Source organism: Olea europaea, chromosome 20 (assembly GCF_002742605.1).
Source record: "Olea europaea var. sylvestris chromosome 20, O_europaea_v1, whole genome shotgun sequence".
In the NCBI taxonomy this organism is placed as follows: Eukaryota; Viridiplantae; Streptophyta; class Magnoliopsida; order Lamiales; family Oleaceae; genus Olea; species Olea europaea.
In genome coordinates this window covers 13,180,794-13,193,060 of record NC_036256.1, presented here as the reverse complement: position 1 = coordinate 13,193,060, position 12,267 = coordinate 13,180,794, and the positions used below count along the sequence as shown (strand labels likewise).

Genomic DNA, 12,267 nt, shown 5'->3' with positions numbered 1-12,267 from the left:
ATTAACGAAAAAATTAACCTTCCAACCCAAATTCGAAATTGAACAATGAACTAGTATTAATTTGTTCTTTAACAATCAAGTACAGCAGCGAAACAAAATCTCATAAAATCCAGTAGATCAAAGCTCTATAGTATTCATAAAAACAAAAAAATTTGTAACGCCCCGACCCGCAAGGACCGAAACGTCGCTAGATTAATTGAACTTTTAGCCGTAAACTTAATAAATAGCTAAACTTTTAGCGGAAAGTATAAAGATTTAATTTAAGAATTTTATTTATTTAGAACAATAAATGACAACATATCTCATTACAAAAGAAACTAATTTTCATTGTCTTCAGGGTGACATCGATGCATAAATACATTATTTACGTGAAATTTCTAGGTAAAAAATAAAAATAAAATAAATGTTGCTATTTGACTTCGCATTTTTTTTGCGCAATAAATTTTAAAGTAAACTTGTTTACATAGTAATATAGGTTGAAATTTCATGAAACTTTAAGAGAAATAAGGGAACTTCTCAAAATATAACATATCCAAAATTCAGCTTTCGTCGGCGACACATAAGACGTTAAAAATATTTTCCAAAATCCCGCTAAAAACAAGGCTATTTTCTTTTCTATCTCATATAGTAAGTGACAAAGTAAATTCATTTGCATAGCTATCGACCCCGAAACTTCATGAAAATTTATTTTAAGGTAGGAAACTCCTTACAATATGTCATATCCAAAAATTGGCTTCCGTCGACAATATATACGGTACTAAAATATTTTTCAAAACCCCGCAGCAACTCGATTTGGGAGGTAACCCAGCGCAGCATACTTAAGATGGCATATAAAATTCTATAGAAGTTGGATTGACATGATTTTAAGTTCGTACAGTAGCTAATCCATGAGACTATTGAATCCCACTGGTTTTGTCCAAAAATCCCAAGTAACGGTTGAGTTACGAATTTTTAAGTTCGAGGGCAGAAGCTGGAATTTTCAGAAAGCAGCAACACTCCGTTTACTTAAAGTGACATATCGGATTGACAAGATTCCAAGTTTATTTAGTAGCTAACTTATGAGGCTATCAAACACTCCTAGCTTTGTTCAAAAATACGAAGTAACAAATTAGTTATGAATTTCTAAAATCTGGGCAGAAACTGAATTTTTTAAGAAAACAACAACATCAAATAGTTAACACATTTTTTTTTTTTTTTTTTTAAAAGGGTTTCGTAAGTAAATTCTAGATCACATATATATATAAACATAACTTATTCATAAGGAAATGTACGTAGAAATAGTTTCCCATACAATGTCAATAGAAAACTAATTAAAAGGAAACGCAAATATTTCATAATCAATTTAAAGACGTTAATTCACCGGCTTTTCCACGACATATTGCATCTTCAACCTCCATCATCCGCGCCCCAACAAAAACAAATAATCCTGTAAGAAAGGATTTAACCGATGAGTTTGAAACTCAATAGATATTATCGGTGCATATCGTAATCAAATTAGAAAATTCGAACCATAGATTCATACTGTCGTACGTAGTTGGATTTCCGGAAAAATCTAATATCTATAGCATTATCATAACACATAGAGCTGGAGAATGATCATTCAAACTGTAGTGGTACCGAAGCACCGTACCCGAAGGTACCATTTCATTCAAATCTTCAACGAAAAATCATAATTTGAAGACGAAAATAACACTTGCACCTCTACCTACCTTCGTTTGACGCTTTTGAATTGATGAAGTTGGACGTAAATATTGTTTCCCGAATGCAACCAATGCTTTTTTCTCCCCTGTAATAAAAATCTGCCTCAATTTTTCTTTCTATTACTCGGAACGTTTTTGGTTCAAAATGTATGGGTTTCAATGTATATATTACATATATATTTATTTATTGGAAAGTATATAAAAAATTGGAATTAAAAAAAGGGGTGGACGGTTGCCTTCCCAAAAGGAATTTGATTGGTTGATTTTTAGGTTTCATTCCAAGTTTTCAAATATATGGAAACTATACAATCCAAATTTCCAAGAGTATTGAAACTATGAAAACGTGTGTGTGTTTGGAAAAATTAAGTGATTTGTTTATCTACCAATAATGAAATATATTCCTAGGTATAATATATTGTCCTTGGTCTATACAACTTATTAAATTGGCAAAATAAATGAACACCATGGATTCCCAATTAAATCTTAATAGACTCTATTTTCCTTATAGTTCGGTCATAACATATAAGCAAATCTAGTCTTAAACAAATAAAATTATACCATAAAGGTCAATATTAAATTCCATCCTACTTAGAAAACATGTCGAGCATAACGTTCGTCTATAGACTATGCTCGTGCTGCTAGATCGTTACAAATAAAAAAAAAGCCTAATTTCATTTTATTTCTCAGGTTCCTACAAGAATCAATCATAAGCGTGTTTTCACCTTCTTGTCCACCTGCTGAGGGACGTTGACGGTGGCCTAAAACTGCTGTGCTTGAAGGCTTTCACGGCACTTTTTCAACAAGCTCTCCTCCCTTCAGTTCTTCCAAATCTCCACCACGTTGTCCTCCCTCCTCCGCCACCCCTCCTCCGTGTCCACCACCACCTTGTACTTCCTTCGCATCACCTTCATTCTCGCGTTTGGCCTCAATGACATTGTTCCACGATTCAGTAAAATGAGAAAACCTCAATTATATAAATTCAACTTTTATGTATATGCATATATGTATTGAAATATCTTTGATAACGCCGAGAGTAAGAGAGAGAAAATAAGTCTTTGAGTGATTGTGGAATCAAAAATGCTGTTTGTAGCCCTCTCACAAAGGTGGGGCCCACGACCCTATATGTGAGAGGGCTATCAAAATTGCTATACATTGTGTTGTACATATAGCAGCCTTCTTGTGGAATGGGCTGGTGAGGTGATCTCGATTATCAGGTTTCAACAACCGTCTGATGATCCAATGGACATGGTTTCTCGTCTTATTTACAGTAATGCCACAACATTTCAAATTTGTAGTTTGATTGCCTATTTCACAACATAAATATTAGCTAGATGAGGATCAATATTTGAGTAGAACACCTTCCTATATGTGGTGCGGTCGTTCAATAAGGAGCCATCACCTCATCATTCTTGTGAGGTGATCTCGATTACTAGGTGGTTCAGCAACCACCTAATAATCAAATGGACATGGCTTCTCTTCTCATTTACAGTAACGTCACTGAATTTCAAATTTGTAGTTTGATTGCCTGTTTAGCAACAAAAATATTAGCTAGATCAAGACCGATACTTGGGTAGGACACTATCCTACTTGTGCTGCGATCGTTCAATGAGAAGCGACCACCTCATCCGTCCGATGAGGTGTCGGTTTCTCATTAGATGGTCGTACCACATAGGAAACGATCGTCCTAGCCCAAGTATTTCTCGTAAAATAGTGATGGTACGTCAACATAAAAAAATATATAAAATTTTTCTGCTTTAACAACATTCTTTCCAATCAATGGCCAAATTTCCTACATATAGAGGGATGTCATCTAAGATGTCAAGGAGGAATGTACATATAAATTAATCCAACCAGCATATATATGATGAGAAGCCTATTCATGTATAATAATCAAACTCGTGAAATCATGTTTAACCGAGTTTAATAAGTTCACTTTTATGGCCAAACATGATTAGTCTAAAATTAATATTTTATTTATCGATTGTTGTAAAAAATTCTTAATTGATGGTCAAGAGTTTCAAACACAATGATTTGATCGGATCAAGATCTGAAGGATAATGTTGTCACCTTTTGGAGCTCTTTGAATCATCAACAATTGATCTCTCACAATATATTGTAAAATTATGTAGATATTTATATTGCTCTCAAGGAATCACATCGCAATCGAGCAAAGCTCAAATTCTTGATAGATAAGATCTTTTATAACTATCAACTGTCTCTCTATGTATGCATACTCACTACTTGTCTTTGTTGGATTCCTATTTTCACATTATTTTGTACCATAAATGGTATAAAAAAATCATTATATAACGAAAGTTGATTTTGTCAATTCGAGAAACAATCAAAAAGTATAAAATAACTTCTTGGAAATATTCAATGATGATCAAGTTCATTGAGATTTTGGTTGTACTACATGTACATAACAACTTATATAATAGTTTATCAATAGATGATATTGTGAGATTTATCTGAATCAAAATCTCATAAATTAAATAATTTCCCCACTTACATTTTGACACCTCATCACTTTATAGAAATAAATATATACAAGAAGATTCTCTTTTATAGGATTAGCAGTTAATCATACCATAGGAATATTGAATAGTGACATGATACTTTTTTACGCTATGAACTTCATAAATTTGTTATCGAATTTAGCTTATATGTAAAATAAGGATTATGCCAATTATTTTATTGATGGAATTGCATATTAATGATAATAATGGCAACTCAATCTTTTTTTAACAGTATCAAAACTTAGCTTCCTAAAAAAGTGATATGATATATCACTTTCTTAACTAAAAAATGATTTTTCATTTTAACAAAGATTGTTTGTCTATGCGTTTTATCGGGACAACGATTTCAACCGTTGATCACTTTTGTATTCGTCATCTTGTTCCCATTTACCTTCATAACAAATGAAGGTGTTAATTTTATACATATTTAAACAAAGAATAAAATAAAATATTATATATGTCACCTTTTAATATAAAGTAAGGCCTGCTTAGGAGTTTCTGCAATACCAGTTATGAATGTTTTTTAAAGTAATGGTTTTGAACATTTATGAGCGGATCGATTTTGAAGGGTTTTATTAGCGATTTTTAAAAGGAAAATTTTAATAAATGTCACTAAATTTGAAAATGCATAAAAAAAATTTCATTTGCAATATGGATGGTCAAAAATGTCACTTTTTTGTTTTGAGAGGTCCATATTACTCTTAGTGACACCTTTTTACAAGCATTTAATGTTTGATTTGAATGTCATTAATGTTGTGATGTGATATTTTTTTTTTTGTATATTATAAATATTAGAGATATGATTATTATATTGGGTAACATGAATTTTGATTTAAAAAAAAAAAGAAATTGAAAAAGTTAAAAATAGACAAAACTTCTTACCATTCACAAACCTTAACTCCTTATCCATCTTCTTCATTCCATCATCAAGAATACATTAATATTGTATTCATCATCCATTTTTCAGAGGTTAGCTATTAGAAATTATTTATATTTTCATCTGATAGATTACTATTTTAAATATTAAACAGAACATTGTCATATTTATTTAAAATTTTTGAAACTCTAATTCATTGATTTGTTTGATTTCTGATATATTTTTGAAGGAAAATATACCAACATCCTTTAGAAAATGTGAAGGATTCCATATTTAATGAAGTATTGAGTAATTCCTTATTTATTTTTGGAAAGATGTTGTGATGTTATAGTTGAGAATTGATTATCACCATTAGTGTTTTGAATAATTTACTCCAAAGTACCAAATTCATATTTTTAAGCTTTTCGACAGTTTTGACAGTTCAACTATTGAATTCAGCATTTCGAAATCGTCAAATTAGGCATCTCAACTGTCGAACGAGATATTTAGAAACTATCGAGATAGATAATTTAACTGTTGGGATTCTACCATTCATTTCACCTTTTGCTATTAAATGAATTTAAATATTCGAAAGCGTCACTTTCAAGTTATTAAATGTTGACATATTAATTGTGCAAAGTTCTTACCATTGCAATATCAACTTTTTAGGTATTAATAATCATTTTATATTCAACGTGTTGTGTGTGGGGAAAATTTGTTTATATGGATGACGAATGGAAGTGGAGAGTAGACAAAATATTACCCTATGCACTCACTATGGTAGAGTTGGCTATAATCGGACCACGTGTTCTAACCCCATTCTAACACAACTCATGTAAATAGGCTTGATGTCCAAAAGTAATTGAAGTCGTATTTTGAATGTCCTCCCAATAATGTTGTACATTCTGAAGTTATTCTATCATTTTCATTTTGTTATCGTTTGCAAACATTATTCGTGTTTAAGTTTACAAGAAAAATAATTACATAGGCAAAAATTGCATACCATCCCGATAGAACGTTTCTATCATTCTCGACAAGTGGTTGCAAAGTAGAAAATTTGACTACAAAAAGATATATAAGGGACATTCTGTTCCCACACATTCTCAACTTATATTATCATTTTTAATTTACATTATTATTAGCATTTCATTATCATTTGTAGACATTGCATAATATCCTAACAGTTAAATTATCAGTCCCGACAGAAGGTTTCTGTCATTCTCGACAGTTGGTTGCAAAGCAGAAAATGTAACTACAAATAAAATGCATAAGGGATAAGTTGTTGCAAAACATTTGGTAAAGACATTACCATATTTATCTTGACAAAACTATAATACATAACTCAACAATGTTTCTTATGTTTATCGAACAATCCAACAAGTACGAGAAACAAAAAATGATGAAATGTGTAACCACATGTAGATGCAACCGTGAAATCGTGTTTATAATCACATTCTTCGAGGGAAGCAAAATGAGGTCATTTAGTATACTGTCACAAATCAATCCTAATGTAGTATTAACAAATTTCTTCATACTATTTCTTTACTTTTTTTCCTCCTCTCCTTAGTGTATGGAGTCCTAATAGATGATATAGGAAATTGAATGTGTTTCGATCACTGCCTCTTTGTATTAACAACATCGTTGCTTTCGACGGGTATGGTGGCCGCCTCCGTCACTCTACAAGCTTAGGTAACTTCCTTGTTGTCTAGGCATAGGATTTTGGGCTCTATGACTCCTCCATCTATTTGAAACATTTGCAACAGTAACCAACATGAGTTCAATATTTCTAGCTTGCAAACTATGGAATGAGATGAGAGTATTTAAAATTTTGAATTCTTCATAATTAATGCATATATCACTCACCTCTTGGTTCTCACTAGGCAATAGACCCTCATGATCGTCCGAGTACAGGTTGATGCCTCCTCCATCTAGTTAAAAACAACAATCACAATACTTATAGACATGAATTCAATATTTCTAGTTTACATATCACAAAATGAGACGAGAATATTTAAAATTTTAAATTCCTCAAATGTTAATGCGAAACACACATATAAGAAAGCAAAAAACAAATTATAATGTTCAAGAAGTACTGCCTTTAACTATTGAGAATGACAGTTCATATCGAAAGATGACTCATTTGTCGAAATTTAGTCATCTGTCAAGAATAACTGAAATGAACTGTAGGGAATGACAGTTTATCATAATAGATGGGTCACATAACTGATCTTTTGAAAAGTTCTCGTATGTCAAGAATTCATAACCGTACAGACTTTCATTGTTACAAATTAAACAGTTCGCTTAAAAGATTTGTAATAAACAAATGACAAGTATAATACAACAATTAGCTTCCACAAACCAAACGAATTCAGCGAATACGAAATACAGAACTCGAAATATTTTTTTATAAAAATATAAAAAAAAATTCATATATAACATCCACAAAAAATTTAGAAAAAAATCAAACCCCTCCACCAAAAAAAATAAACCCCAAAAAAATGGAGAAATCCCAATTACCTGTCAATGTACACCCCAAACAAAGCCAAACCCAAAACGAAGAACAAACCAACTCACGGTCTAGATGTATGGAACTCAAAATTGATGGTGCAATCTAAGATAAAAAACTTGAAATAAAAGCTTCAATTGACCATAAAAAGAAACGCACATTTCGAAACATTACCTAAGATATACTTCTTCCTTCTGTATTGATGTAATAAACGGGATTCTAATGTAAGAATTCGCACTCCATATAGTTTTCAAAGAATCAAGAAAGGAAACATTAAAAAAAAGTAAAATGATAAAATTTGCAAAGAAGCGGGACCCCAATGCAAGGACTTGCACTCCATATATATATTGTAGGCACTTTGAAGTGCAATTGTGATATGATTGATTCTCAAATTTTCTTTACTTTTGTACAACATTTTTACGTTGTCAACTCAAGAATGTGTAGGGTATTTATATCCTGTGGGGAGACAAAAATGTCCAAAAATGACAATCTTGGAAAGATTTTGAAACAATGACATTTTTAAAATACAAAACCAAAAGTTGACATGCAGTGCAATTTCCTCTTTTTTCAAAAAAAATTAAAATTGTCCAACCTATTTTTGGAAGTTTATTGTCCATCGATTCTAAAAGTTTTTTAAATTAATAAAATTACAGATATGACTCGGACGATAATATAAGTTTATTGTTTGAAAAAAAGTAATACCAATGAAAATAAGTTTTGCAAATTTGAATTGAATGATTTTGACTGTTTATGTATTTGGGAAAGTGGGGGATATATTCAAATCGACAACTTGAAAGTCATATCATTTTAAAAGTTATAAATAAATAATTAAGTTTAAATAGTTTTTTATAAATAAAATTTAAAATAAGTAAATTGTTTATTTTAATTTTTAATTTTTTTTTCAAGTATGAGCGCCCGCTATTAAAATTAAAATTTGAATTTGAATTTATATATCTAATGTTGTTGAAAATTCTTAATCAAGATTCAAGAAATTCAACATGACGACTTGATCAAATCAAGCTCTAAACAATAATTTTGTCACGTTTTGGAGTTCCTCGAGTGATCAACAATTAATCTCCCACAATATGTTGAAAGTCTATAGCAATATTCATATTAATGGAGACTTGACTACAATTTTCAAGGAGACGCAATCGAACAATATTTGGAATCTTGATAGATCAAATCTTTTATAACGATCGACTATCTTTATGTATCCACACTCCTTACTTGGCTTGCACGGATTCCTGTTTTCATCCGTATTTCTTGTGTACCATGTATTGTATAATAAGTTTCATTATCTAATGGAAGTCATTTTTGTTTAACTAAGAGAACCAATCAAAAAAGTATAAGTAACATGTCGTAAATATTCTATGATGATCAAGTGCATTGAGATTTTGTCATGATAGCAGTGAACATAACATAACAGCTGGACAATAAAATAAAATAAAAATTGTATAATTTAGGCGAATTCAATATCGTGATTAGTTGTCCAAATAACTTTCAAGAGTTATGTTTGACATAACATGTACAAAAACTTTGACAATAAGATAAGATAAAGTATTTAATATATTTATATAATACAAAATATTCTTTTTTTCATTGAATATCTACTAACGACGCACTAATAAGCAAATAATATCAGTAAACCAGCGTCAAAAAATATTAAAGAACTACAAATTCACTTCATGACCCATTCAATGTAAAATCCATTCTTTTAATTTTAAATTGGTCCACTATTATCTTATACATACTATTTAGCACATTAGTATTTTATGAATATGATATGATCATTTTAAAGTTCTTATTTTATTGACTCCAAACTCATCCAACCAAAAAAAATTTTAAAAAAAAATAAAAAAATCTGAAGCCCCCCCCCCCCCCCCCCCCCCCAAAAAAAAATACAAAGAAAAAGAAGGAGAAGAAGAACTTTTTGTTACATTTTTTCCTATTTCAGCTTGAAAGTTTCTTTCTCCTTGATGGCTCACTTGAATATCATGTCCAGATTTTTAAAGCCTTAGCCATGTTTGGTTGAGTAGAATGGAGAAAAAAATTCAAAATCTTATCTATCAAGTTGAGGCTCCAATTCATTAGTATGTACCAAACGTGCCTTAAAATTTATGGCAGAAAACAAAGGAATGATCAATTGCAGGGTAACAAACCTGCCCCCAGATTCTGGAGCATCACCAGAAGGCAGATTATCATCATTCTCTTCCTACCAATATGTTTCAAGTAGTTTCACGGCAATTTCGCATATTTCACCGCTGTCACAAGTCTGGAGGTTCTTAATCTTCTGAAGACCCCCTGCATCATCAATCATCTGAGCAAAGACATTGACATCTTCAGTGTTACCTTGGTTCTTCTCAGCTTCTCCAACTTTCAGAACTTTCTCAAGGGCTTCCAAGCATAATATGATGAAAATTACTTGGTGGAAAAGGTGGGGACTAACTAGAAGATCGCACATTGGCTTTATTCAACCCTCGTGCACCAAGAACCTGCCACCAAGATGTAGCATTAATACTCAACTTAGATATACAATAAGCTATGAGAATATGACAATAGCTGTGAAAATTTTACTTGATTTGCTCATTAGTTCCATCAGTGACAGTAAGAATAGCAAGAGCAGCTGCACTCTGTAACTCAAATTCAGCATTTTGAAGCAGTTGGACAAGAGGTGAAATAATACCAGCCTCAATCACAGCCTGTGTATTAAGATGACATATCCTCAGCATCCATCATTTTAAGAGATAAACGGAAAACTTGAACTTACAAACAGAAACAAAAGTACAAACGTCAAATTCATCAAAACAAAAGTACCACTACGAGACAAAAATTGTGAAACATGACGAGAAAAATCTTCAGTCTTGATGTTCAAAACAATAATTGATTGGTGGAAACTTAAAAGGTTTTTCCTTTAACATCATTTCTCCCCCTTCTCCAATTGAAAGAAAAAAACAAAACAATTTCGTAGTAATTTGCATACCTGAATATAATCCTTAGACCGTTGAATGAGTTGTCTAATGATCGTAAAAATGTTGATCTTGGCTTGTTGCTCATAATTTTGGGTGGTCAACAAGTCACGCAGCAAAGGAAGAGCCCCATTATCAGCGATAACCTGGAAATCATTCAACAGAAGCAAGTTAGTAAAAAGGATAACACTGCTTAACATCCTTAATCATGGAGTTAGCATGGAAATTCTTACTCCCTCCATCCCTTTTATACAGGCTTACTTTTCGTATTTTCTTGTCTCAATTATATAGTCCTATTTCTTTATTGGGCTTGTTTTGTTTTGTTTGTTTACTAATATATCATTATTTAATTTGCCTAATTATAACTAATTTTTCCACTTGGCCTTGAAATTGTACAAATATAAATAAAGGTAAACTAGGAAAGTTATTGATGAAAAATGCTTTTTCAATAAGTTAAATAAGATTTCTTAATTCGTGTGAAAACAATAAGTCTATAAAAATGGGACGGAGAGAGTATTAGATTTCTTCTTGGAAGTGGTCAAAGAGTATTAGGGTTGATTTCCCAAAACGACAATGAGTAAAAAAGGATCATCCAAGAATTCGGTTGTCCCCTTATATTTCTACTATGCAAAAGTATTTTCTTAATCAAGGGGAATCCGTCTAGGACTCATTTGTGTATACTAGAAACCACACCCTTGGAATTTCCAAATGGCATTCTCCCATTTATGTAATTTTGAAAATGTCACCTATCTTTTATCTATTTTTTAAAATGAATTGTACTAAGTATCATTTAACATTACTATAAATTCTTCATTTTTGTTCATTGATTAATTAACATAATTGTTTTGTGACTTTTATTGTAGAAATTGAACACTCGTTTGAGTATGGGATTCCCGCTGAAGATAGAATTAAAGGTAGACCTTCAAAAATATGCTTCCTTCAAAAACTTGACTATATTTAAGAGATATTAGATGATGTTTGGGGGAGAAATGCTTTTGGTCACACAATTGAATGATGAGTGGAGACAAGCATTGGATACTTTGTCGGTCAAATTAGACTACATATGTTATATTTAATATTGCATATATTTTCACAGGGAAGATTTCAGAATATACACTATCAAGTTTATAGAACTTTTGCCGGTCGGATTAGACGTAAAACTTATATCTAATGATACGACTGAATGTTGGAGGAAGAAACTAGCTGCTGAAATTTTTACTATACATTTAGACCTATAATTGTTTTCTTTGTATATTTTTCAATTTTATGTGGTCGGAAAATATAGGATTTAGATGCTAATTTTGTCTAGATGTTAGTGCCTTGTATGATTTAGTCTTAAAACATGTGCATGGATGTTGATTTTTTGTTCAGTTAGTATTGATTTTTATGATTGATTATGGAACATATGTAAAGATATTGACAAGTGTTGCTATAAAATCTTGCTATGTTTTCCATTGTATGAATTTTTATTCAAACATTGAAGCAATCGAGGTTGAAAGGAGTTGTAGTTTTTACGATAGCTTGTATATTTATGCGATGGAAAAACGGATTATATTATTAACTATGCAAATTCATTCAGTTTGAAAAATGACAGTTATACGTTTTAAATGACAACATGTCGTTTTAGGTCACGGAGACTCGATTTCATTACAACACAAGTATTAGAACATGCTATGTTTTGTATACCCTAACTGATAGTCATACTTGTAAAATAATAACATGT

The 12,267-nt window shown here is 31.3% G+C and overlaps 1 protein-coding gene across 1 annotated transcript in view; it reads right to left on the bottom strand.

Annotated features, from left to right (window-relative positions):
- Window positions 1-9,637: 9,637 nt before the first annotated feature.
- The window catches only part of LOC111369685 (importin subunit alpha-like), a 4,022-nt gene continuing 1,392 nt past the window's right edge, over window positions 9,638-12,267 (bottom strand). Inside the window, exons 2-4 of the mRNA XM_022991289.1 lie at window positions 10,559-10,690; window positions 10,153-10,277; window positions 9,638-10,070 (exon numbers count right to left, since the gene is read on the bottom strand). Of these exons, the coding sequence (XP_022847057.1) occupies window positions 10,049-10,070; window positions 10,153-10,277; window positions 10,559-10,690 (279 nt within the window). The 3' untranslated portion in view covers window positions 9,638-10,048. The remainder of the gene's footprint in view (window positions 10,071-10,152; window positions 10,278-10,558; window positions 10,691-12,267) is intronic.